The 26,983-nt window shown below is 34.1% G+C and overlaps 1 protein-coding gene across 4 annotated transcripts in view; it reads right to left on the bottom strand.

Moving 5' to 3' along the window:
- The window catches only part of STXBP5L (syntaxin binding protein 5 like), a 468,757-nt gene that overhangs the window by 102,036 nt on the left and 339,738 nt on the right, over nucleotides 1-26,983 (bottom strand). For all 4 annotated transcript variants that reach the window (XM_030941686.1, XM_030941695.1, XM_030941689.1 and 1 more), the window contains one exon: nucleotides 1,431-1,496. In XM_030941686.1, the coding sequence (XP_030797546.1) occupies nucleotides 1,431-1,496 (66 nt within the window). The remainder of the gene's footprint in view (nucleotides 1-1,430; nucleotides 1,497-26,983) is intronic.

The following is a 26,983-nucleotide window of genomic DNA, read 5'->3' as shown; positions in this document are numbered from 1 at the left end:
AACAACAGGTGCTGGAGAGGATATGGAGAGATAGGAACACTTTTACACTGTTGGTGGGAGTGTAAACTGGTTCAACCACTGTGGAAGACAGTGTGGTGATTCCTCAAGGATCTAGAACTAGAAATACCATTTGACCCAGTCATCCCATTACTGAGTATAGACCCAAAAGATTATAAATCATGCTACTATAAAGACACATGCACACGTAGGTTTATTGTGGTACTATTCACTAGCAAAGACTTGGAACCAACCCAAATGTCCATCAATGATTGACTGGGTTAACAAATTGTGGCACATATACACCATGGAATATTATGCTGCCATGAAAAAGGAAGAGTTCAAGTCCTTTGTAGGGACATGGATGAAGCTGGAAACCATCATTCTCAGCAAACTATCACAAGGACAAAAACCCAAATGCTGCCTGCTCTCACTCATAGGTGGGAACTGAACAATGAGAACACTTGGACACAGGAAGGCGAACATCACACACCGGGGCCTGTCTTGGGTTGGGGGATGGACGAGGGATAGCATTAGGAGATACACCTAACGTAAATGACGAGTTAATGGGTGCAGCACACCAACATGGCACATGTATACATATGTAACAAACCTGCACATTGTGCACATGTACCCTAGAACTTAAAGTATAAAAATAATAAAAAATAATAAAAATAAAAATGAACTACAATTTCTTGTCTGTAAGAACAGATCTGTCATTCAGTAAAGACAAACCTAATTATTTTGGTGTTTAGAAACTTACACAAAACTATATATACATTATAGAAAAATCAGAATTATCAAATACATAAAAATTAAAAAAATCAGGCAAACCAGTCATAATCCCACCACCCAAAAATAACTATTAACTTTTTTTTTTTGACACACAGTACCTTAAAGATATATCCCTAGGAATCTTATTCTCACATTTTAAATATATTTTAATGGGTACACACTTTGTCTTGATGTTTTGCTTCATATCATATTCTATTATCATTTTTCTTTGTCAATGAATATACATGTTTCCAAACTGTGGTCCAGAGGAATGGTATCATTTGCTCCTGCATGTATACTGTATATTTCCCACTAATTCAGCTCTGGCCAGAGGATGACCAGTTTCTGTATATTACCAATTTTTATTTGATACTTGGTAAGCATTATTAATGTATCTGCAAAATAACTTTCCTTTAAAATGTCTTTTAAAGTGTTGCACTTATACTTCTGATCTTAATTTTATTTTGAGATAAAAGTGTTTTAAAAGACATTTATTCATATTTTATATTTGGAATCAAATTTGCTTACAGTAAATTTAATGAATGGAATTACACCTAATTACTAAAATTATAAATTTCACATTATAAAGATCATGAAAATAAAGCAATAGATTACTCCAGTGAACTACCAGAAGCTTGAAAAATACCACTCATGTTTACCTGAGGTAGGAGACTTGCAGCGCTCAAGTTCTAGAGGAACTGGACTGTCATTCAGTTCAGTTAAACCTGAAAATACAATGAAAAAAAATGAGATAAATTTTCCTAGTCTTTTGTAGGTTATTCTAATTTCTTAATTCCTACAAGTTTAAAAGGCTTTTTTTTTTCCATGTGAAAACTACTTTACCATGTCCAAGTTATGTCAATTATTCTGAATTTTAAAAATATTTTTATTAATTTTTTTTCTCTTTATAGAGATAGGGTCTCAGTATGTTGCCCAGGCTCATCTTGAACTCCTGGGCTCAAGCAATACTCCCACCTCAGCTACCCAAAGTGTTGGGATTACAGGTGTGAGCCAACATGTCTGGCCTATTTTGAAAATTTGTTTAAACAAATGATACAGGAAAAAATAAGGAGCAGTAACTGATCGACACACAAGAGTATTTAAACATGGATGGCACAAACATATAAAATCCCTTTTTTACTATTTTTATAAGAAATAGTTACTTTAGTAAATGACCCAATTTTATCTGAAAATAGATCATAAATAATAAGAATTAGAAGGGGTTTTAACAATACCTAATCAAATATCCTCTCAGGAGATATGATTATTGGCTTTTAAAAGATCTTTAAAAACTGCTACGAATTCTAAGTTTTATATTTATTTATAAAAATGTAGTATTGTATATTACATACTGTGTTTTGTTCAATAGTATCAAATTCCTTATAATAAGCACTATATTTTTCTCTTTCTCATATTTCTTAATTTTTATTCTGCCACTTTTCTGACAAATGCAACAATAGACACAACAGATTAATAAACATTTTATAATTCTCTGTACTTGCCAATCTGTATTTATATAGTATTTGTAAAATGTTCTTCACTATGGTTTTTCTATCTTTGTTATAAAATCTCACAGACTTTCTTTTGTGAAATAAATATTCATAGTTTCTATTTTAATCTGTCTCCATGCTCAGAAACATTTGAGAGCTATTTTCAATGACCGAAATAATCTTTGTTCCTATTCTTTCCCATCACCCTCTTCTTTATACAATTTATAACAATAAGCTTGCGGTAGGTCCAAAAAACCCCAGAATTTTGAAACTGAAAGGTGCCTTGTGACAACCTAGCCCAACTCTTGTGTTTTATAAGTGAGAAACTGTAACTTAAAAAGTTTAAGCTATTTATTCAAAGTCAGAGAAGTCAATAACAGAGCTTGAAAAGGACACATAACTCAGATTTTTACATACCATATTATTACCATTAATACCATATTATTCTGCACTCATATTTCAATTGCTTATAGAGCATTGAATACCAACTCCAAAGCTTATTGTTTGCTCTATTTCTTACTTCATTGAACATTATTTTCAAGACTTTCAATTTAATGCTCATCCAATTTTAAATTTGTTTATAATCATAGTACACATAATATTTGCTGATATAAATGTTACCATTAATCTGGAAATAGATATTCATCAAACTAAACTATGTTGAACACAGTCTTAACCCTAGATATACAAATTAGATAGGAAAAAGTTTGACTAAATAAGCAATAAATGTTAATCCACAGAGTTGCTATAAGAGTTTTCCAGGCACTCCCTGGAAGTGTACTGACTTAAACAGGCTTTGCTATCTGACAGCAAATTAGAAACTGCAAGTTATAAAGAGGAGGAGGCTGCTAGAACTAGAAACATTAAGAAAAGTAACGTGGAACAACAGTGAAAGAAAGGGCAGAGAAAGGAACTATAATGACTAGTGAGTGAGTGATCTGGGACCATTTAACAGAGGTAGGTGTTTTACAGATCTCTGAAAGGCTTTAAAGACATTACTCTAAGTTGAGTCAGTGAATCAAATCTATTGAATGGCTACTGTGCCACATGTTCTTTGTAGTAATAGTAATAACAGAAAGTGATATCTATTATTTTGTACCCAATCCTCTGCTAAATACTTTATATAAATTATCCTTTTCACACCTACCAATACAATGAGAGGGGTTATAATATTAACCCCATCATACAGATAAGAAAACAAGGACGAAAGGTTATTACATCAATTCTCCAAAGTTAAACAGCTAGGAGGTAGGATGGGATTTGGTCACTATAATATAGTTAGTAAGTAAGAAAGTATGATGTATATGTTAGAAAGAGTTTCATCAAAATTTTAAAATACAAAATTTGGTGGTTAAAGAGCTAAGCTCATTTGTCTGGAAAACAGCATCATTTCTATTTCTGTACTGTCTATTGATTCTGTCATTTTCCCTAGCTCCTTCTGAATTCACCTACTTTCCTGATGAAGGTAGGAACTGAACTGAATATGGATCTAACAATAATAGTAAAACTACTTCCATGTGCCAATTTACAATGTGTCAAAACCCTAAAGCAAATAATTTTATAGTTATCATTAAATACTATATAGTTATTCAAAGCAATCATTATTTAAAAATAAACATTTTTTGGACTATAGAAGTAATGCTTTGTCCCTCTAGAAAACTTGGAAGATACAGAAAAGTGACGGAGGGGATTAAAAACTACACAATTTCATCATAACTTCATAACTTTGGCTTTTTTCTTCCTTCCTTTTTTTTTTTTTTTTTGAAACAGAGTCTCACTCTGTAGCCCAGGCTGGAATGCACTGGTGCGATCTCAGCTCACTGCAACCTCCACCTCTCAAGTAGCTGGGATTACAGGTGTGTGCCATCAAACCCAGCTAATTTTTATATTTTTAGTAGAGACAGGGTTTCACCATATTGGCCAGGCTGGTCTCAAACTCCCGACCTCAAGTGATCAGCCTCCCAAAGTGTTGGGATTACAGGTGTGAGCCATCATGCCTGGCCCCTTCCATGATGATTTTTAATCCAACAAAGACAGTTTCATATTCTGATTTCTCTAAATAACATTTATTTCATAAACAATTCCACCATTTAAAACATTTTATCAAATAATTATAAAGACATACCATACTTTTAACATTCCTCCATTGTGAAACATTTGGATTTTCCAATCTTTACTATACTAAATAATGCTACAATAAATATCTATATGTGAAAATCTTTGATTTGTTTTTGTTTTTCCTTTAAAGATTTCCATAATCTTTCCATTATGCTATGACAGGGGCTGGTCATTTTGCATTCTCCCTAGCAACTTACGGGAGTTCCAATTGCTCAATATCTCCACCAACACTAGGTAATACAGTCTCTTAAAATCTTAGTTCTTCTGGTCATAGTAGTATATTATTATGATTTTAAATTTCTCTGATGACTATTGATAGTTGGAACATTTTCATGTGCTTATTGGCTAATCATATATCTTCATGATCCTATTCAACTCTTCGGCTTATTCTTTATGTTGGACTGCTTACATTTGTGTTATGTAGTAGTAAGAATTCTTCATATATTTTAGGTAAGAAATATTAGTCAAAATAGGCATTGTGAATATTTTCTTTCAGTATGTGATTTATCTTTTAATTTGCTTAATGGTGTTTTTCTTTTTTTTTGAGACAGAGTCTTGCTCTGTTGCCCAGGCTGGAGTGCAGCGGGGCAATCTTGGCTCACTGCAACCTTCACCTCCCGGGTACAAGTGATTCTCCTGCTTCAGCCTCCCAAGTAGCTGGGATTACAGGTGCGGGCCACAGTGCCTGGCTAATTTTGGTATTTTTAGTGCAGACATGGTTTCACCATGTTGGCCAGGCTGGTCTCCAACTCCTGACCTCCAGTGATCCACCGGCCTTGGTCTCCCAAGGAGCTAGGATTACAGGCATAAACCACCATGCCTGGCCCTTTTTTTTTTTTTTTTTTTTTTTGAGGTGGAGTCTCGCTCTGTCACCCAGACTGGAGTACAGTGGTGGGATCTCGGCTCACTGCAAGCTCCGTTTCCTGGGTTCACGCCATTCTCCTGCTTCAGCCTTTGGAGTAGAGTAGCTGGGACTACAGGCGCCCGCCACCACGCCCGGCTAATTTTTTGTATTTTTAGTATAGACGGGGTTTCACCGTGTTAGCCAGGTGGTCTCGATCTCCTCAAGATCTGTAATATCGTGGTCCGCCCGCCTCGTGAGTCACTGTGCCCGGCCCACGACTGGCCTCTTAATAGTGTCTTTTGATGAGCAGAAATTTAATTTACTTTAAGAACAATTTATTATTTTTATTGTAATTTCTTTTTGATTCCTGTCTAAGTAGTCAGTGCCAAACATATGGTCATGAAGATGTTATTCTTTGTTTTCTTCTAGAACTTTAAAAATGATTGGTTGTGACATGAAGTAGGGATTAAAGTTCATTTTTCCTCCTATTTGTTTGCCTAGTTGTTCCACTATTGTTAAAAAGAGTTTCTTCATTGATTTTTATTGGTGCCTTTGTTAAAAACAAATTGGCCATACATGTGTGGATCTATTACTGGACTTTTTATTTTGTAATGATTGGTTTGTCTTTTTTTCAATTACCACACTATCATAATTAATGTAGCTTCAAGGCACATCTTGAAATCAGGTAGTGAAGTTCTCCAATTTTGTTCTTCTTTTCCAAGAGTGTTTTAGTTATTCCAGATCCTTTGTATTTCCATATAAATTTCAGAATCACTTTCTCAAGTTCTACAAATAATTGTTAGATTTTTTTATAGGACTATGATAAACATAGAGCTTAATTTGGTAGAATAAAGATCTTTTAAAAATTGAGTCTTCCAACCTGTAAACCTGATATTCCCCTCCATTTAAACAATTTTTTAAATGTTTCTTTCTGCAATAATTTGGAGATTTTGGTATCGAGGTCTTCTACATAGCATTTTTCCAGTCATCTCATTCTTTTTTGATCTTCTGTCTAGTTATTGTATCTATTTTTAAAAGTGGAACTTTGAAATTTCCAACAATTATTGTTGAATTTATCTTTTTGATTGTGTTAGGCATTGCTTCACATATTTTGTAACTCTGTTATTTGGGACACACATGTTTATAATTATATCATCTTGATTGATTGACACTTTTATCATTATAAAAGATCCCTTTTTATTCTAGTGACATTCTGCTTGCTTTAAAATCTATTTTTTCAAATGGTATTAGTATAGTAATTCCAGTTTTCTTATGGCTGTTGTTCATAAGATCTTTTTCCATTCATTTTCAACCTATTTATACATTTAAATCTAAAATCTCTCTCATAGACAGGATATAGTCAGATCTTGACTTTTTTAAACAACAGTCTCACAATCTATACCTTTTGATTGGATTATTTAATCCCTTAACATTTAATATTATTGATATATTTGGGTTACACTTGTCATTTTCCTTTTGGTTTTCTCTGTCTCATGTCTTTTTTTGATCCTCTAGTCCTCTTTCACTACTTTGTTTGGCATTAAGTGAATATTTTCTTGTGTGGCATTTCTTTCCTTTAATTAATCTTTCACCATATTTTCTGGAGTTTTCCTAGTGGAAAAACTTATCATATACATTAGAACTTACTGTATACATCTTATCGGAGTCTACTTCAGATGTATACTGACTTAATTCCAGTGAGATACAGAAATGTTCATTTTTAATAGCTGTATTCTCTCCTATGTGCTGTTATTGGTATACAAATTAAATCTATACATTTTACAAACCAATAAAACATTATAATTACTACTTTATATAATTTTGTTTCTTTTATAAAAGCTAAGAAAAAGAAGAACAAGAATATATTTATAACCTTCTGATTTACCATTTTACCATTTTTTGTCCTCTTTATTTGTTCTGGTGAATCCAGGCTATTATCTGGAATAATCTGTTTACTCAAACACAACTTTCCTCCCACCCACTTCCTTTGTACTGTTATTGACAAACATATTTAATTTCTATATGTTATAGATCCCCAAATAACAATTATATATACAAATGTTGTTTTATAAACTGCTTTAAAAATCAGCTGAGAGAAGAAATATGCATTTATATTCTTTCATAATTACATGGTTACCTTAACAATGCTCTTTGATCCTTTGTGTAGATTTAAGTTACAATCTAGGTTCACTTTCTTTCAGCCTGAAAAACTTCCTTTAGTATTTCTTGTAAGGTGGCTCTGCTAGTAATAAATTCTCTCAGCTTTTGTTTACCTGACAATGTCTATTTCAGCTAAATTTTTGAAAAATACTTTTGCTGGATATAAAGTTTTTTAAAAAATTTTATTTTAAGTTCTGGGATACATGTGCAGGACATGCAGGTTTCTTATATAGGTAAACATGTGCCATGGTGGTTTGCTGCACTTATCAATCCATCACCTAGGCATTAAGCCCCACATGCATTAGTTATTTATCCTGATGCTCTCCCTCCCCCTGCCCCCACAACCGGCCCCAGTGTGTTGTTCCCCTCTGGATATAAGTTTCTTGAATGACAGTTTTTTCATTTGACCAATTTGAATATTACATCCCATTCCCTTCTGGCCTCCGTTGTTTCTAATGAGCTGTTAATCTTGTTAAGAGTTCCATGTATGTGACAAGTCGTTTTTCTCTTATTGCTTTCAAGATTTTCTTTTTGTTTTTGCCTTGAAGAATGTTTCAGTGTGTTTACTATGATGCATCTGGTTGTAGATATTTTTCTATTTATCTTCTTGGAGTTTATTGAACTTCTTAGATGTGTAGATTCATGCTTTTCATAAAATTTGGGAAGTTTTCAGTCATTATCTTTTCACATGTTTTTCTCCTTTCTCTGTCTCTCCTTTCCTTCTGCTAATCCTAGTATGTATATGTTGGTGCCCTTAATTGTGTCCCATGTTTCTCTGAGGCTTTATTTTTCTTCACTTTTTTTTCTCTCTGTCCTTCAGAATGCACTGTCTCTATCAATCTATTTTCAAGTTTACTTGTTGTTATTTTTGCTAGTTCAAATCTACTGTTGAGTCCCACTACTGAATTTTTCTTTTCACTTACTGTACCTTTCAACTCCAGAATTTCCATTTGGTTCCTTTTGTAACTTCTATTTCTTTATTTATGTTCTTGATTTGATGAGACATTGTCATCATAGCTTCCTTTACTTCTTTAAGCATAGTGTCTTTCAGTTCTTTAAGCATATTTATAATGGTGGTTTTGAGGTCTTGGTCTGTTCAATCCAACATCTGGGTCTTCTCACAGGAAATTCTTGTTGCCTTTTTTTCCCTGTGAATGAGTCACAGTTTGTTTCATTGCAAGTCTCATGATATTTTTTTGAGAACTGGATATTTTAGGTAATATATTGTAGCACTTCCAGGTACTGATGACTGATTCCTCTGTCTCCCCTCCAGTTTTTGCTGTTTGCTTATTTATTTATTTAGTGACTTGGCTAGACTATTTTCATGAGGTTTATTTCCTCTGCATTGTGAAGATTTTGAGGTTGCTTCTCAGAAGGCACAGTATTCAGTATATATACAGTCACTCTGGGATGGCAGTAATTTTAGCAGGGTTCTCTTTGACTATCTCCTTCATCTCTCTGTTAAGCTGTCTGCCTCTGTTAATATCATATACAGCTGTTACACTGCCGAATCACAGCTGGGTAATTGCTCTATTATTTTATTGTTTTTAAAGCTTAGCATCTACGAGATGTTCTATTATTTTTGACAGTACCCTGGGACATACATTGTACAGTATTCTGATCTAATTTAATTTGATAAGGGATCATTTTTGAGGCTAGTCTTTGAGGTTTAAATCCCAGGAGGGCTCTTCTTGGCAGTCTCTTTCGTTGGTTCTCACTGGTGAACTAGCTTACATATGGTATAGTTTGTTGTCCCTAATTAAGAGGTGCTATCAATTACTTCCTCCCATTTCATTATCACCAAATTTCCCATTGGTTTTGAGAGCACACTTAGGCTTGAACTTTCCCACACTGTTTCATGTAAGGCTAGTCACTTTGGGGAGGGCTTTGAAGCTCTCTATTCAGGTAGACTGTGTTTCTTTCCTGGGCAAAACCTTCGAGCCACTAGTCTGGGCCCTGGGCAAAGGTGGTATCCTCTGGTCTTCTCAGCTTATCTTTTCTAGTATAAAACTTCTGCCCTATGAGCAAGATGGGGTAAGGGCAATCAGGGACTCAGTATTTATGGTACTGAGGTCTATGCATGGGGTAGAGCTTCTGTCCTGTGAGTGGGGGATGGGCAGAAGGGAGCCTCTGACCTCTTGGTAACACTTCCCAGGAATTTGGTCTCTTCAACTTGGAGTTGGAGGGGATGAGAAATGCTGGCAACCTGGAAGGGGGAGAGGAATTAAGTGAGTTGTGGTTCAAGTGCCACAGACTCTCATTGTTTCTACCAAGTTTCAGTAGATTTTCTTGAATAAATATTTCTTCATTTGCTATATGCCCTTAGGACAATTTCCGGAGATTTTACGTGGTTGTTTTTAAAATACCTTTCACAAATTATCCTTTTCCACTCAGGAATAGGTCCACGATACTCCTCAGGCTGCCAGCTGGAAGTCTATCCTGTACATGGTATTTTTTTAAAGTTCATTTCCAAATTGTTTGCTGTTATTTATATAGAAATATAATTAATTGTTGTCTACTGACATGCATTCTTCAATCTTGCTAAATTCACTTATTATTTTTGTAGTTTCCTTTGGGTCTTCTACCTACACCATCATACCATTGGCAAGTAAAGAGAGTTTTAAATTTTCTTTCTAATCTTTAGGCATACAATTTTTTAATCTTGCTTTTTGTTCTTACTAGGTTATCAACTGCGATGTTGAATAAAAGTGATGATAGTAAACATCCTCTTCTGGTTACTGATTCTAAAAAAAAAAAATTCAGTATTTCACAATCAAGAATGATGCTGTAGATTTTTCTTAGTGGGATTTATTCTATTGAGGAAATATTCTTCTATTCTTGTTTTGTTAAGGATTTTTATTTTAAAATATCTAATTTTGTCAAATCTTTTCACATGTATTGAGATGACTGTATTATTTTCTCCTTTATTATGTTAATCAGCATTTTACATTCATTGATTTTCAAATTTTAAACTTGCATTCCTGGGATAAATCCACCTTGGTTATGATGCTTTATCTTTCTTTTATATGTTTGTCTTCCATTTGCTAATATTTTATTTCTGATTTTTGCATCTAGTTCCATAAATGAGACTGACTTGTACTTTTATTGTACGGTCTTTGTCAAGTTTTAGTTATCAACATTGTGCTGGTTTCAGATAAACAGTTGGAAAGATTTCCTTCTTCTTATATTTCCTGGAAGAATTTGCATAAGATTGGTGTTACTTCTTCCTTAAATGTTTGATAGAGTTAACAAGTGCAGCCATCTGGGGCTTGTAGTGTTCTTCGTTGTGGGTATTTAATTTTGAATTCAAAAATTCTCATGATAAGAGTTACTTATACTTTCCAATGTGTTTGGTGTTAGATTTGGTAAGTTTTGTCTTTCAAGGAATCTCTTAATTTCATCTAAATTGTCAATTTCTGGGAATAGAGTTAATAATCTTACTTTATTATCTTTAATGTTTGTATAATCCATAGTAATGCTTTTTTTTTCCACTCCTGGTATTACTTTGTTTCTTTTTTCTGGATCAGTGTTGTTAGGGTTTTATATAATATTTTTGAAGAACTGTTTTGGGGCTTTGTTGATCTACTCTGGTTTGAGCTCTGTTTCATTCATTTTTGATGATTATTATTTCCTTTACATTGGGTGGTTTTCATTGCTCTTACTTTTTAATGTCCTAAGAGCTTTAGATCATGAAGTTGAGATTTTTAAAAAATCTAACATAGCATCTAATGTTCTAAATTTTCCTCTAGGTACTGCTTCAGTAGCATCTCATAAATTTTGATATGTTGTGTTCGTACTTTCACTGAGTTCAAAAATATTTTAAAATTTCCTTTGTGATTTCTTTTTTAAGCTATGAGCTATTTAGAGATGTGTTGCTTAATTTTCAAGTATTAGGGAATTTTATACATATTGTTGATTCCTAATTTAATTCCTTTTGTGGCCAGTATTCTACTTAATGTAAATTATTTGTAATTTATTATAACTTGTTTTATCACCCAGTCTATACTTATGAATGTTACATGTTTACATGAAAATAATTTGTATTTTCAATTGCATTGTGTAGGTGTGTATGTAATTAGATCAATTTGGTAAAGAGAGTTGCTTTAGTTTTTTATAACCTTACCAATTTTTGTCTATTTGTTCTGTCAGTTACTAAAGAGAAACGATGCGTTTCCATCAACGATGGTAGCATTGTTTATTTCTAGGTTTGACAGTTTTTGCTTCATATATTTTGAATATTTCTTGTTAGGTTTATGCAAGTATGTAGGATTTTTAAATCATTCTGGTCATTTATTTTATTAATTTGAACTGTTTCTCTATCTCCTTACCTTGAAGTCTACTTCATCTAATATTAATATAGCCATATCAGCTTTCTTGGTGTTAGTGTTTTCATGGAATTCTTTTCCCCTTCTTTGACTTTAAACCTATTTATGTTTCTATAATTAACATGCATCTTTTATAAATAGTATATACACTGTTTTTGGTATTTGTTGCTTTTTAATCCTGTCTCAGAAGCTCTTTTTCTTTTTTTGGAATGTTTACTCTATTTACATTTAATATAATCTTTCATGGGGTTAAGTTTACGTCTATCATCTTTCTAATTGTTTTCAATTTGTCCCCTCAGTTCTATTTTTTTTTTTTTTTTACTGTTATTCATTTCTGTCTTTTGAGAAAATAAAATATACTTAGTATTCCATTTTACCATCTCTTTGGCTTCTTAGCTACACCTCTCTGTTTTATTTTCTTTAATGGTTGTTCTAGGGACTATAATGTGCATCTATTTGTTAGATTCATTACAGTCTATCTTTAATTATTCTTACATCACTTCTCCTATGTTTACAAAAACAGTATAATTCTGTATACTTCTCTTCTATACTTTGTGTTACTGTTGTCATGCATTTTACTTCCACATGTTATAAATTCCATAATACATTGTTACTTCTGAAAAAGTAACAAAGAATTTAAGGAAAGACAAAATACCTTTTTATATTTACCCACATATTTATTATTTCCAGTGCTTTTCATTCTTACCTGTATTCCTAATTTTCCATCTTTTTTTCATCTGCTTTAAAAATTTCTTTATTTCTTATAGTACAGATCTGCTAATTCATGTACTTTCATTTTTGAATGATATTTTTGCTAGATATAGAATTCTGGATTGACAATTATTTTTCTCTAGCACTTAAAAGATGTCATTGTGGGCCGGGCACGGTGGCTCAAGCCTGTAATCCCAGCACTTTGGGAGGCCGAGACGGGCGGATCACGAGGTCAGGAGATCGAGACCATCCTGGCTAATACGGTGAAACCCCGTCTCTACTAAAAAATACAAAAAACTAGCCGGGCGACGAGGCGGGCGTCTGTAGTCCCAGCTACTCGGGAGGCTGAGCCAGGAGAATGGCGTAAACCCGGGAGGTGGAGCTTGCAGTGAGCTGAGATCCGGCCACTGCACTCCAGCCTGGGCGGCAGAGCAAGCCTCCGTCTCAAAAAAAAAAAAAAAAAAAAAAAAAAAGATGTCATTGTGTTGTCTCTAGCTTCAATTATTTCTGATGGAAAAAATCATTCATTATTCATATTGTTCCCTTGTATTTGTGTATGTGTGTATGTTTCTGTACTGTTTTTAAGATTTTCTCTTGTATGTTAGTTTTAGTAGTTTGACTATAAAGTCTTAAGTGTGGTTTTCTTATATATCTATATGTGTGTGTGTGTATATATATATATATATATATATATATATATATATTTTTTTTTTTTTTTTTTTTTTTTTTTTTTTTTGAGATGGGGTCTCTGTTGCCCAGGCCGGAGTACAGTGCGGCAATCAAGGCTCACTGCAACCTCTACCTCTCAGTTCAGGCGATCCTCTAACCTCAGCCTCGCAAGTAGCTGGGACCACAGGTGCATGGCCAGCTAATTTTTTGCAGTTTTTGGTAGAGACAGGGTTTCACCATGTCAGTCCGGTTGGTCTTAAACTCCTGAGTTCAAGTGATCCACCTGCCTCAGCCTCCCAAAGTACTGGGATTACAAGCATGAACCACCATGCCCAGCCCTTTTGTATTTTTCTAGTTTAGGGTGTTCTGAGCTTCTTGGATCTTTAAGTTGATGTTTTTCATCAAATTTGGAAAAAATTTCAGCCAAAGTCACTGATGTTCATTTAGCTTAATTATTACTATTTTTTAACTCTGCTTCTGTTTGGATCATTTCTATTGACCTGTATTCAAGTTAACTGATAGTTCCTACTACTGTGCGATATACTGTTAAAGCAATCATGTGAACTTTTGTTTTTGAAAGGAATGCCTTTTATTCAAAAAGTCCAATTTAGGTTTCTTGGTACTAAGTATAAAGGGTGCCTTGACCTTTCCATAAAAACATTTAAATGTTACTGTCTCTGAAAAAACAGTTTTAGAATATGAAACCTTTATCCTCAAGATTTCTATGAATACGAAACCCTCAAGGAGGAAAAACATCACCAGCTTAATTATTTCTATAAAGTATCTTCCTTGTTTGCTTTTCATGTTGCTATGAGAAAAGATAACAATACTGTTTTCAAAAAATGACAACAATAGATGATTTCATGAAACTTGCTTTTGATTTTTTGTCTACCTAATGCCTCAGTTCAGAGGTCAAAGATGAATATAGGATTATATATTATCCTTCCATGTTGATGGTTACAAGATCTGCTAGGAGAGCAAATACAGTTGAAAAGATGCTGTTGGTGATTATTACCCTACACTGACTTCGCAAAGGTTCTTATAATTAGGAGAGGAAGCCAAAAGACACTTAATTCTACATATATAATCAACACATATATTCAATGGTAAAAAACCCACATGAAATCTACTTTCTAAATAAAATTTTAAGTGTACATTACAGTATTGTTTACCATATTCATACTGTTGTACAGTAGATATTTAGAACTTACTCATCTCGTATAACTCAAACTGTGTATCCACTGAACAGCAGCTCTCCATTTATCCCTCTCCACAGATCCTGGCAATCATTCTTCTACCTTCTGCTTCTGTGAGTTTGACTATTTTAGATATATGCCATATAAGTGGAATCATATAGTATTTGTCCTTCTATGACTGGCTTATTTCATCTAGTGTAATGTCCTGTAGGCTCATCATGTTGTAGAATATGACAAGATTTTCTTCTTCTTTAAGGCTAATATTCCATTGTATGTATGTACCACATTTTCTTTATTCATTCATCTGTCTGCAGATATTTAGGTTGTGTAGAAGGTTTTAGTTTGATGCGGTATCACTTATGTATTTTTGCCTTTATTACCTACGCCTTTCATGTCATATTCAAGAATTCATTGCTACGACCAATGTTACAAAGCTCTTCACCTATATTTTCTTCTGGAAGTTTTACAGTTTTAGGTCTTACATTTAATTTTTAAATGCATTTTGAATTTACTGTCACATATTGTGTAAGATAATACAAATAGCCAATAGTTATATGAAAATAACATCACTAATTAACATCACTAATTATCAGGGAAATGCAGAAGAAACTACAATGAGATATCACCTCATACCTGTTAGGATGGCCATTATAAAAAACAAAACAAACAAACAAAAACAGAAAATAACAAGTGTTGATGAGGATGTGGAGAAATTGGAATCAAATTGGTGGGAATGTAAAATGGTACAGCTGCGATGGAAAACGGCACTAAGGTTCATCAAAAAATGAAAAATAGAATCCATATAGTCTACACTTTAAAATTTTTTCTTACTAAATTATTAATTTACCATTATGTTCTAAATGTTTTCAATTTGATTTCACATTTCGGCCAGATAATATTTTGTTGTAGAAATACATTGTAGATGTAGGTGTCAGTAGACTATCCCTACTCTTCAGTTGTGGCAATCAAAAAGTCCACAGACATTGCCAGATATCCCTGGGGGACAATATTACTCCTAGTTGAGAGCCTGTTTTATTTATTTATTTATTTATTTATTTATTTATTTATTTATTTATTTTGAGATGAAGTCTCACTCTGTCGCCCAGGCTGGAGTGCAGTGGCGCGATCTCGGCTCACTGTAAGCTCCGCCTCCCGGGTTCATGTCATTCTCCTGCCTCAGTCTCCCGAGTAGCTGGGACTACAGGCGCCTGCCACCACGCACAGCTAATTTTTTGTAATTTTTTTTTTTTTTGGTAGAGACGGGGTTTCACCGTGGTCTCAATCTCCTGACCTCGTGATACGCCCTTCTGACTCACAATGAGATTACTATTAACTAACGTTAAGAACATTCACACATACTGCTAAGTAGTATCTCCCGTATTTTGTATGTTTTTGTTGATTTTTGTAAATTCAAAGATAGAAACGTATTTTTCCTACTAATTACAATTCAGCGTAGTTGATTTTCAATACAAAGTTTTGTAGTAAGAAATCTACACTATAAAACTGATTTTAAAAGAAAAACAAACCTACTAAAATACTGAACTGAAAATCAGATATAACAATCACTTGTTTCATCTCTCATTGAAACAATGTACTTTCAATGTATCTCTTCATTCTGTAGCTCTCTCATTTCTTTTAAAAAGTCTGTCTATAATAACAGACAAAGTCTCCTATTAAATGTCAGTCCTTGTACCTGTGCTCTGATTCCCATTCCTTCTCACTTTCTTAAGAGTTTTGTTCCTTTAGTTATCCCCTCTCTCACTTATTCTCAATCTCTTTTTCTATGGATCATTCTGTATTCACATAAATTAAAAATTTGCTCTTTTCTCTAAAATTTAAAAAACTCCAAACTGCTCCTTTTAACATCTTACCCCAATCCAGGTATTAATCTATTTTTTGGCACCCCTTCATAACCAAATATCTTTAAAGAGGTATTCAGTTGTGCTGTTTCCTCACCTGCTGCTCTTCAGTTTAACAATATTTTGGCTTCTATATCATTGCTTTTCTAAAATTGCTTTTTAAAGGGTCACTAACAACTTTCGCAGAGCCAGACACACTCTAATCACTTTCCTGAACCTATCCTACTTAGCTTATCTGTAGTATCTGATGGAGTTTACTACTTCTTGAAACATTCCCCAGTTTTTGTTTGTTTGTCTGTTTTTTCTTCTGTGAAGGTCTTTTCCTTTTTCTCTTCTCCCTGGCAACTCCTCTTCTTCCTGAAATTAAATGTCGAAATTTCTGACATCTCTATCCACAAGTCTCTTTTTCTTCCCTACTTCCTTCTGTCTCTCTCTCGCTTTCTCTTTTTCTCTCTTGTCATCTTCCTTCTCCTCTTCCTCCTTCCCCTCCTCTTCTTCTAGGTAATTTCATTTATTCCCATGCCATTACATACCACCTATATGCTAAAGACTCAAATTATTGCCCTAGACCTCTCATCTGATATTCAGACTTACTTGTCCACTTGGCATGTCCATTTATACAACAGACATAATAAAATTTAACATGTCTAAAACTGAACTCTTTATTTCCTACCACCACATGCCCCCTCCTATCTCAAACTTCTTCACCTTTGTGAAAAATATCATCACAATCAGTGGCTCAAGCCAAAATCTGGGAATAATCTTTGATTCCACTCTCTTATCTCTCACACTGAATTATAATCAGTAGCTCTGTAAATGCTAATGATTTCTGAATCTATCCTTTTTTCTCCAACAGCATTGCTATCACCCTAGTCAAGGCCACTTTCATTTCCTGCTGGAGTGCAATACTCGCCTTCTAATGGGTACACCAGCTTGCTTTCCTTTTTGGTTCCACAATATTTTCTTCACACAGCAGTGTAGATATTTTCAGTCATAAATCAAAGCATATCATTCCCCTGCTTAAATTAAAATAGAATTTCTTATAATTACTTCAGAAGCTTTTATGATCTTGTCCTTACTCATCTCTACAACAAAATCTTCACTCATTTTTTCTCTTCTGCACAACACTGTCAGCTTCCTTGCATTCTTTCTGTTTCTAGATGATATAGTTAAGCCCTTTACTATCTTAGAACCTTCTATTTCATTTATTTATTTATTTTTTGAGGCAGAGTTTTGCTCTTGTTGCCCAGGCTGGAGTGCAATGGCACCATCTCGGCTCAATGTAACCTCCGCCTCCCAGGTTCAAGTGATTCTCCTGCCTCAGTCTCCCAAGTAGCTGGGATTACAGGCGCCCACCAATACACCTGGCTAATTTTTTGTATTTTTAGTAGAGACAGGGTTTCACCATATTGGCCAGGCTGGTCTCAAACTCCTGACCTCAGGTGATCCACCCGCCTCGCCCTCCCAAAGTGCTGGGATTACAGGCATAAGCCATGGCACCCGGCCTAGAACCTTCTTATAAGCTGTTCACTCTGTCTGGAATGTGCTTTTCCCTGCTCTTCTTTGAGTTAGTTCTTCTTTTAAAAAATAGGCTTGTTAAGGTTTAATTAATATGTTTATAAAATGTACTATTGGAATACATTTTGACATATGTATACAGCCATAAAACCATCTCTGCAATTAACATAATAAACACATCTGTCATGCCCAAGAGTTTCTTTGTGCCCTCTTGTAACCCTCTCTTCCAGCCCTCATCACATGTGTCCCTTCCCATTCCCAGGCAATTACTAATCTGCTTTCTGACACTATGCATTTGTTTTCATTTCCTGGAATTCTATATAAATGGAATCATACAGTAATGTGTCCTTTTTTTTCCTGATTATTTTTACTCACTACAATTATTTTGGATTCATCCATGTTGTAGCATTAATCAATAGTATATTCCCTTTTATTGTGTAGTAGAGCACCATTGTTTGGATTTGCCAGAATTTGTTTATCCATTTACTTAACAAAAATTTGAGTTGTTTTAGTTTTTAAAATTTTTTAATTTTTTTTTTCATTTTAATAGGTTTTTGGGTAACAAGTGGTGTTTATTTACATGGGTAAGTAATGGTGATTCCTGAGATTTTAGTGCACCCATAACCAAGCAGTGTGCACTGTACCCAATGTGTCATCTTTTATCCCTCACCTGCCTCTCATCCTTTTCCTTGAGTCCCCAAAGTCCACTGTATCATTCTTATGCCTTTGCATCCTCATACTTAGCTCCCACTTATAAGTGAGAACTTACAATGTTTGGTTTTCCATTCCTGAGTTACTTCACTTAGAATAATGGTCTCCAACTCCATCCAGGTTGCTGCAAATGCTATTATTTCATTACTTTTTATGGCTGAGTAGTATTCCATGATATATCACATTTTCTTTATCCACTCGTTGATTGATGGGCATTTGGGTTGGTTCCATATTACTGCAATTGTGAATTGTGCTGCTATAAACATGCATGTGCAAGTGTCTTTTTCATATAATGACTTCTTTTCCTCTGGGTATGTACCCAGTGGTGGGATTGCTGGATCAAATGGTAGATCTACTTTTAGTTCTTTAAGGGATCTTCATACTGTTTTCCATAGTAGTTGTAGTAGTTTACATTCCCACTAGCAGTGTGAAAGGGTTCCCTTTTCACTATATCCATGCTAACATGTATTATTTTTGATTTTTAAATGATGGCCATTCTTGCAGGAGAAAGATGGTATTGCATTGTGGTTTTGATTTGCATTTCCCTGATAATTAGTGATACTGAGCATTTTTACATGTTTTTTGGCCATTTGTGTATTTTCTTTTGAGAATTGTCTATTCATGTCTTTAATCCACTTTTTGATGGAATTATTTGATTTTTTTTCTCACTGATTTGAGTTCCTTATAGATTCTAGATATTGGTCCTTGTCAGATGCATAGTTTGTGAAAATTTTCTCCCACTCTATGGGTTGTCTTTTTACTGATTATTTATTTTGCTGTGAGGAAGTTTTTAGTTTAATTAAGTTCCATCTATTTATCTTTGTTTTTGCTGCATTTGCTTTTGGGTTGTTGGTCATAAAGTCTATATTTAAGTCAATGTCTAGACAGGTTTTTCCAATGTTATCTTCAGAATTTCTATAGTTTCAGGTCTTAGATTTAAGTCTTTGATTCATCCTGAATTGATTTTTGTATAAGGGGAGAGATGACGATTCAGTTTCATTTTTCTACATGTGGCTTGTCAATTATGTCAGGATCATTTATTAAATAGGGTGTCCTTTCCTCACTTTATATTATTGTTCGCTTTGTTGATCAGTTGGCTGCAAGTATTTGGCTATATTTCTGGGCTCTCTATTTGTTCCATTGGTCTATGTGCCTCTCTTTGTATCAGTACCATGAGGTTTTGGTAATGATAGCTTGGTAGTGTAGTTGAAGTCAAGAAATGTGATGCCTCCAGATTTTTTCTTTTTGCTTAGTCTTGCTTTGACTATGTGGGCTTTTTTGGTTCTGTGTGAATGAATTTTAGAATTGTTTTTTCTAGTTTTGTGAAGAATAATGATGGTATTTTGATGGAAATTCCATTGAATTTGTAGATTACTTTTGATAGTATGGTCATTTTCACAATATTGATTCTACCCATCCATGAGCATGGCATGTATTTTCATTTTTTTGTGTTGTCCATTATTTATTTCAGCAGTGTTTTGTAGTTTTCCTTGTAAAGATCTTTCACTTCCTTAGTTATGTAAATTCCTAAGTATTTTATTTTATTTTATTATAGCTGTTGTAAAAGGGGTTGAGTTCTTAATTTGATTCTCAGCTTCGTCACTGTTGGTATACAGCAGTGCTATTGATTTGTGTACATTGATTTTGTATCCTAAAACTTTACCAAATACACTTATCAGATCTATGTGCTTTTTGGATGTGTCTTTAGGGTATTCTAAGCGTACAATCATATCATTGGCAAACAGCAACAGTTGGATTTCCTCTTTACTGATTTGTATGCCCTTTATTTATTTATTTTGTCTGGTTGTTGTGGCTAAGACTTCCAGTACTGTGTTGACTAGAAGTGGTGAAAGTGGGCATCTTTGTTCCTTTCTAATTCTCAGGAGAAATGTTTTCAGCTTTCCCCCATTCCGTATAATGTTGGCTGTAAATTTGTCATAGATGGCTTTTATTACCCTTAGTTGTTTTCCTTCTATGCTGATTTTGCTGAGGCTTTTAATCATAAAGTGATGATGAATTTTATCAAATGCTTTTTCTGCATCTATTGAGATGATCATATGATTTTAAATTTTGTTTATGTGATATATCACATTTATTGACTTGTGTATGTTAAACCATCCCTGCATCCCTGGTATGAAACCCACTTGATTGTGGTGGATTATCTTCTTGATATGCTGTTAGATTTGGTTAGCTAGTATTTTGTTGAGGATTTTTGCACCTACGTTCATCAGTGATATCAGTCTGTAGTTTTCTTTTTTTTGTTATATCCTTTCTTGGTTTTGGTATTAGGGTGATATTGGCTTCATAGAATGATTTGGGGGAGGATTCCCTCTTTATCTTTTGGAATAGTTTCAAATACTTTTAATGGGATTGGTACCAATTCTTTTTTGAATGTCTGATAGAATTCAGCTGTGAATCCATCTTGTCCTGCACTTTCCTTTGTTGACAATTTTTAAAATTACCATTTCAATCTCACTGCTTGTTATTGGTTGGTTCAGAGTTTCTATTTCTTCTTGGTTTAATCCAGGAGGGTTGTATATTTCCAGGAATTTATCCATCTTCTCTAGGTTTTCTAGCTTGTGTGCATAAAGGTGATGATAGTAGTCTTGAATGACCTTTTGTATTTCTATTGTATTGGTTGTAATATTTCCCTTTTGTTTCTAATTGAGTTTATTTGGATCTTCTTTCCTTGGTTAATCTCACTAATGTTCTGTCAATTTTGTTCATCTTTTCAAAGAACCACCTTTTGATTCATTTATCTTGTGTATTTTTTGTTTGTTTCAATTTCATTTAGTTCTGTTCTGATCTTTGCTATTTCTTTTTTCTGCTGGGTTTGGGTTTGTTCTTGTTTCTCTAGTTCCTTGAGGTGTGACCTTAGATTGTCTATTTGTGCTCTTTCAGACTTTTTGATGTAGGCATTTAATGCTATGAACTCTCCTCTTAGCACTGCTTTTGCTATATCCCAGAGGTTTTGATAGGTTGTGTCACTATTATCATTCAGTTCAAAGAATTTTTAAATTTCCATCTTGATTTCATTATTGACCCAACTATCATTCAGGGGCAGATTATTTAATTTCTATGTATTTGCAGGGTTTTGAGAGTTCCTTTTGGAGTTGATTCCACTGTGTGAATTTTATTCCACTGTGATCTGAGAGAGTACTTGATATAATGTCGACTTTTAAAAATTTATTGAGACTTGTTTTGTGGCCTATCATATAGTCTATCCTAGTTAATCTTCCATGTGCTCATGAATAGAACGTATATTCTGCAGTTGTTGGGTAGAATGTTTTATAAATATCTGTTAAGTCCATTTGTTCTAGGATATACTTTAAGTCCATTGTTTCTTTGTTGACTTTCTGTCTTGATGATCTGTCTAGCGCTGTCAGTGGAGCACTGAAGTACCCCACTATTATTGTGTTGCTATCTCATTTCTTAGGTCTAGTAGTAATTGCTTTATAAATTTGGGATCTCCGGTGTTAGATGTATATAAATCTAGAATTGTGATATTTTCCTGTTGGACTAGTCCTTTTATCATTATTTAATGTCCTTTCTTGTCTTTTTAAACTATTGTTGCTTTAAAGTCTGTTTTGTCCGATATAAGAATAACTACTCCAGTTCACTTTTGGTGTCCATTTGCATGGAATGTGTTTTTCTACTCCGTTACCTTAACTTTATGTGAGTCCTTATGTATTAGGCGAGTCTCTTGAAGAGAATAGATACTTGGTTGGTGAACTGCATGTTGTGGGAATTTGGTGTCCAGATTATTTAGTCACCCAGTAATAAGTATAGTAACTGATAAGTATTTTTTAAATCCTCTCCCCGCTCTCACACTCCACTCTCAAGTAGGCCCCAGTGTCTGTTGTTCACTTCTTTATGTCCATGTGACATAGGACCTGACAAAGATTTCATGATGAAGATGCCAAAAGCAATTACAACAAAAACAAAAATTGACAAATGGGACCTAATCAAACTAAACAGCTTGTGCACAGCTATAAAAACTATCAACAGAGTATACAGACAATATTTGGGATAGGAGAAAATATTTGCAAATTATGCATTCAATGAAGGTTTAATACTCAGAATCTATAAGAAATGTAAACAAATTTGTAACAAAAAAACCCGATTTCATTAAAGAGTAGGCAAAGGACATAAATAGACACCTTTCTAAAGAAGATAAACATGCAGCCAACAAGCATATGAAAAATGCTCAACACCTCCAATCATTAGAGAAATGGAAATCAAAACCACAATGAGATCCATCTCACACCAGTCAGAATGTCCATTATTACAAAGTCAAAAAATAACAGATGTTGGAGAGACTGTAGAGAAAAGATAATGCTTACACACTGTTGGTAAGAGTGTATATTAGTTCAGCCATTGGGGAAATCACTATGGCAATTTCTCAAAGAACTTAAAACAAAATTATCACTCAACCCAGCAATCCCACTATTATGTATATACCCAAAGAAATATAACTTGTAGTTTACCATAAAAACACATGCGTGCATATGTTTACTACAGCACTATCTACAATGGCAAAAACATGGAATCAATCCAAATGCCCATCAACAGTAGACTGGATTAAGAAAATGTGGTACATATACACCATGGAACATTACACAGCCATAAAAAAGAATGAAATCATGTAATCTGCAGCAACATGAATAGAGCTGAAGGCCATTATTCTAAGTCAACTAATGCAAGAAGAGATTCTTTTTAAAAGCTGTTTTGGCTACTCTAAATCCTTTGAATTTCTGTATGAACTTTAGAATCAGTTTGTCGTTCCTACAAGAGCATCTGCTGGATTTTTATTGGGATTTAGCATTGAAACTACAAATCAATTTGGAGTGAACTGCCATCTTAATAAAATTGAGTTTTGTGAGACATAAACTTGGTGTAACTATTTATTTAAGTCTTCTTAACTTTTCTCAGCAATGTTTTCTGGTTTTCCATGTGTGGGTCTTTCATATCGGTTGTCTCATTTATGGCTAAGTACTTCTTATTTTTGATGATATTGTAAATGGTAATTTTAAATTTCAATTTCAGATTGTTGTATGCATATAGAAATACAATGGAATTTTGTATATTAACCTTATAGCCTGCACATTGTTAAACTCACATTATTAGTTCTAGTAGCTGTTTTTGGCAGATTTTATTAAGTTTTCTTCATAGACAATCATGTTTTCTGTGAACAAAGACTATTTACCTTCTTCTTCTTTTCCAATCTAGATAACTTTTATTTCTTATTCTTGCTTGACAACACTGTCTAAAATTTCCAGTACAATGTTTTTTTTTTTTTTTTTTTTTTTTTTTTGAGACGGAGTCTTGCTCTGGCGCCCAGGCTGGAGTGCAGTGGCGCGATCTCGGCTCACTGCAAGCTCCGCCTCCCGGGTTCATGCCATTCTCCTGCCTCAGCCTCCTGAGTAGCTGGGACTACAGGCGCCCACCACCGCGCCCGGCTAATTTTTTGTATTTTTAGTAGAGACGGGGTTTCACCATGGTCTCGATCTCCTGACCTTGTGATCCGCCCGCCTCGGCCTCCCAAAGTGCTGGGATTACAGGCGTGAGCCACCGCGCCCGGCTACAATGTTAAATAGAAGTGGATGTGAGTTAAAAACTTTTTCTAGTTGGGGTAGTGGGAATGGCACTATTTCCTTTATTTGAGTGTTGGGCGTTTTTTCCTTTAATCCTTTCAGATGGCTCTTTACCTGTTCCTGGATAGCTGCATCATATATATACTTTGATCAGCATTTTGCTCTAGGAGGAAACACTGTAGCTCTCTGAAATTCTTTTGTGAGCTGTAGATGCTTTAGTTCCTCTGGTTTCTCATCTTCACCTCCCAGCTTAAAAAGCACAGTGGTTTCCTCCTGGGCTTTCCCTCCCTTTGCTACATCCAGAAATTATCTTGAGATTAGTAAATGGGTATGATTGTTAGGTTTCCCATCTGTCCCATCACGTTTTTTTCATTGTTTGATATCCTGTGTCTTAAAAACCATTGTTTTCATTTATTTTGTCTATTTTGGGGGAATGGGTGTGGGGTTTTCAGGTAGGAGGTTAAATCTGGTACCTGTTACTCTATCTTTCTATCTTGGTTGGTAGTGAGAATCTAAAGCTTTGACTATTTCTTATCTTACAATACTTCACTTAAATGTTTCTGTGTTGGATAGGCCATTCTCTTATAACACCCTCAAAAATGGGTCCACCTTATCTCATTTTTCCCTGTCATTGCATTGCCACCTTTTTTCAATTATCTATGAATTTATTTATCTGTACATTACCTATTATAAATGAAAGGAAAAGACCATAACTATTTCACTCATCACTATATACTTAATGCCTAGAAAAATGTTTGACACAAGAGATGCTCAATAAAATATTATTTGAATGAATGAATTTTTCCCCATTTATTGTTCACCATAATTTTTGCTGATTTTTGTTTCTTAAAGGATTTCTTCTTTAATTTTTTTTGTTTACTTCTCCATTCTTGTCTTTCTGTTCATTTTAAAATACTTATTTGCCTTTCTTGGCTAGTTCTCTTATCATCCCCTTTTCTTTTATTTCTTCTTTATTTTTCAGGTATCTTTAGGATCTGTTATCATCTCCCTGCCCTCTGAAAAGAAAGCGATAATAGGCCCGGGACTCTCCAAAGGATCCCTTGTTGCATAACTAGAAACTGATGCACAACTAGAAATTGATGCACAAGCAATGTAGACAATCCTCTACATTAAGCCTACTTTTCAAACTTCCCTTGATTCAAATGGCATAATATCAGTTTTTAAATAGCAAAATATTTGTGATTATCACAAGTAGAACTGTTACTAGGCAATGAGGCAGCAGCCTGAGTTTTAGCCCTAACTATTCCACAGATTGCTTATGATTCTGCAAGTTATTTAACCTCTCTGTGATGTGGGTTGGTTCATCTTTTATAATAATTATAGTAATGAACATTTATAGAATCACTTTTATTAACATTAACCCAGAAAAGTTCTACAACTCTCTAAGGGAGATAAAAATTGCAATTTTTACTTTATATATTAGAAGAAAGAAACTCAGAGTGATTAAATGCCTTGTTTAAGATTATAAATGTATGAAGTAGCTAATAAACGGAAAAGCTAAACCAATGTAAATCTGATCAGATGTCTGTTCTTTTCAAAGCGTTTTTCTGCTTCTAAAAATCATAATCTGCAAAATATGAAAGTTTTCTTTCAACTACAAAATTTTATTATTCTATGATGTGAAAGTTTTGCAGATTGGTAATTTAAAGATTTGGGGAGGTCAGCTGCTTGGAGCCTAACCTATGGAATAAGTTGACCAGTAAAAGAGTCATTGATATAATTTCATTGATAGTATGCAAAAACTGAGGTGTTTTCTGATTATAAAATAAAGGACTTGGTTTCCAATGTTCCTGAAACTTTTAAAAAGACACTTAGAGATCCAAGATTATACAGTGAAAAGCCTATCGAGTAACTTTAGTGTCAGATAGGCATAAGTTTGGGTCCCACTTATTCTGTGTGACTTTGAGAGACTAATTTCATTTTTTTTCAACTTCAATTTTCTCATGTGCAGAGAAATATACTAATATATACCAATCTGCCTCAAAGGGTTATAATCACTATTAGATAATATAACACTGAGTCAAATTGACTAGCAGAGTAGAACACATAATCAATGGAACTGGGTTCTATCACCCCAAATACGAACAATGCATATATGCTTTTCTGAAAGTTAGGAAACAATTCATGAAAAGGCTGAACAGTGTCTACTATAATAAAGTGAGACTATAGAAAGACAATCAGACTATATTATCCAATAGTTAAACTTCAAGTCAAATTTTCATAAAATGTATTTCGAAAAGCAATTGTAGGATATACCTTTGAGTGGTTAAAGAATCAATCCCTTTTCATAATATACAATAATGATCATTCAGAGAAGACTTTTAGGAAATCTGATTTTAAATCCTAGGGCTTGTCTGAGCCCCTGTGGAGCTCACTGGTAGAGATACAGAGGATTTCTTTAAGTCCTTCTACTTACTTGATTTTACTTCTGACTTAAAACGTTAGGTCTCTAGTTAGAAATTATGATTACTTTTGCAAAATTCTGGTGAACTCAGTACCTAGTTCTTCTCTCATATGTCAGCTTTGAAAAGTTCCCTGGCAGTTCATGTGAGAGAAAAAATGCCTGCTGCCATGCTCTGTCTATCCTACTGACATCATCATTTACTTACAGATCTTATGACTTTTGCTAGATATAGAGAATATAAATAATTTTAGATATGGTCTTGAGATTCTTGTCATGCATTTGGAAAGGTAGAGCATAAGTATAAAAGTAAGGAGCCATACAAATGAATCCAGGCTAAATGTCAACTAAATAGTTCAAGCAAGCCTGTACTGTGTACAAACCTGGACACTGGAAGCATTTAAATAAAGGAATTGGCACAACAGCGCTCTGATGGTGGTAGGAAAGGCTTACTATAGAAAGTGAACTTTTAGTAGGGCATTTCCAGAGAGGGAATAATATGAGTAAATCATAATGGTAGTAAGATACAAAAATTTGGCTTAAGAGGAGAATAGTGGTAAATCCATTTGAAAATGTTGATAGAAACTATACTTTA

Source organism: Rhinopithecus roxellana, chromosome 1 (genome assembly GCF_007565055.1).
Source record: "Rhinopithecus roxellana isolate Shanxi Qingling chromosome 1, ASM756505v1, whole genome shotgun sequence".
NCBI classification, from domain to species: domain Eukaryota; kingdom Metazoa; phylum Chordata; class Mammalia; order Primates; family Cercopithecidae; genus Rhinopithecus; species Rhinopithecus roxellana.
This window is presented reverse-complemented; position numbering and strand designations above follow the sequence as displayed.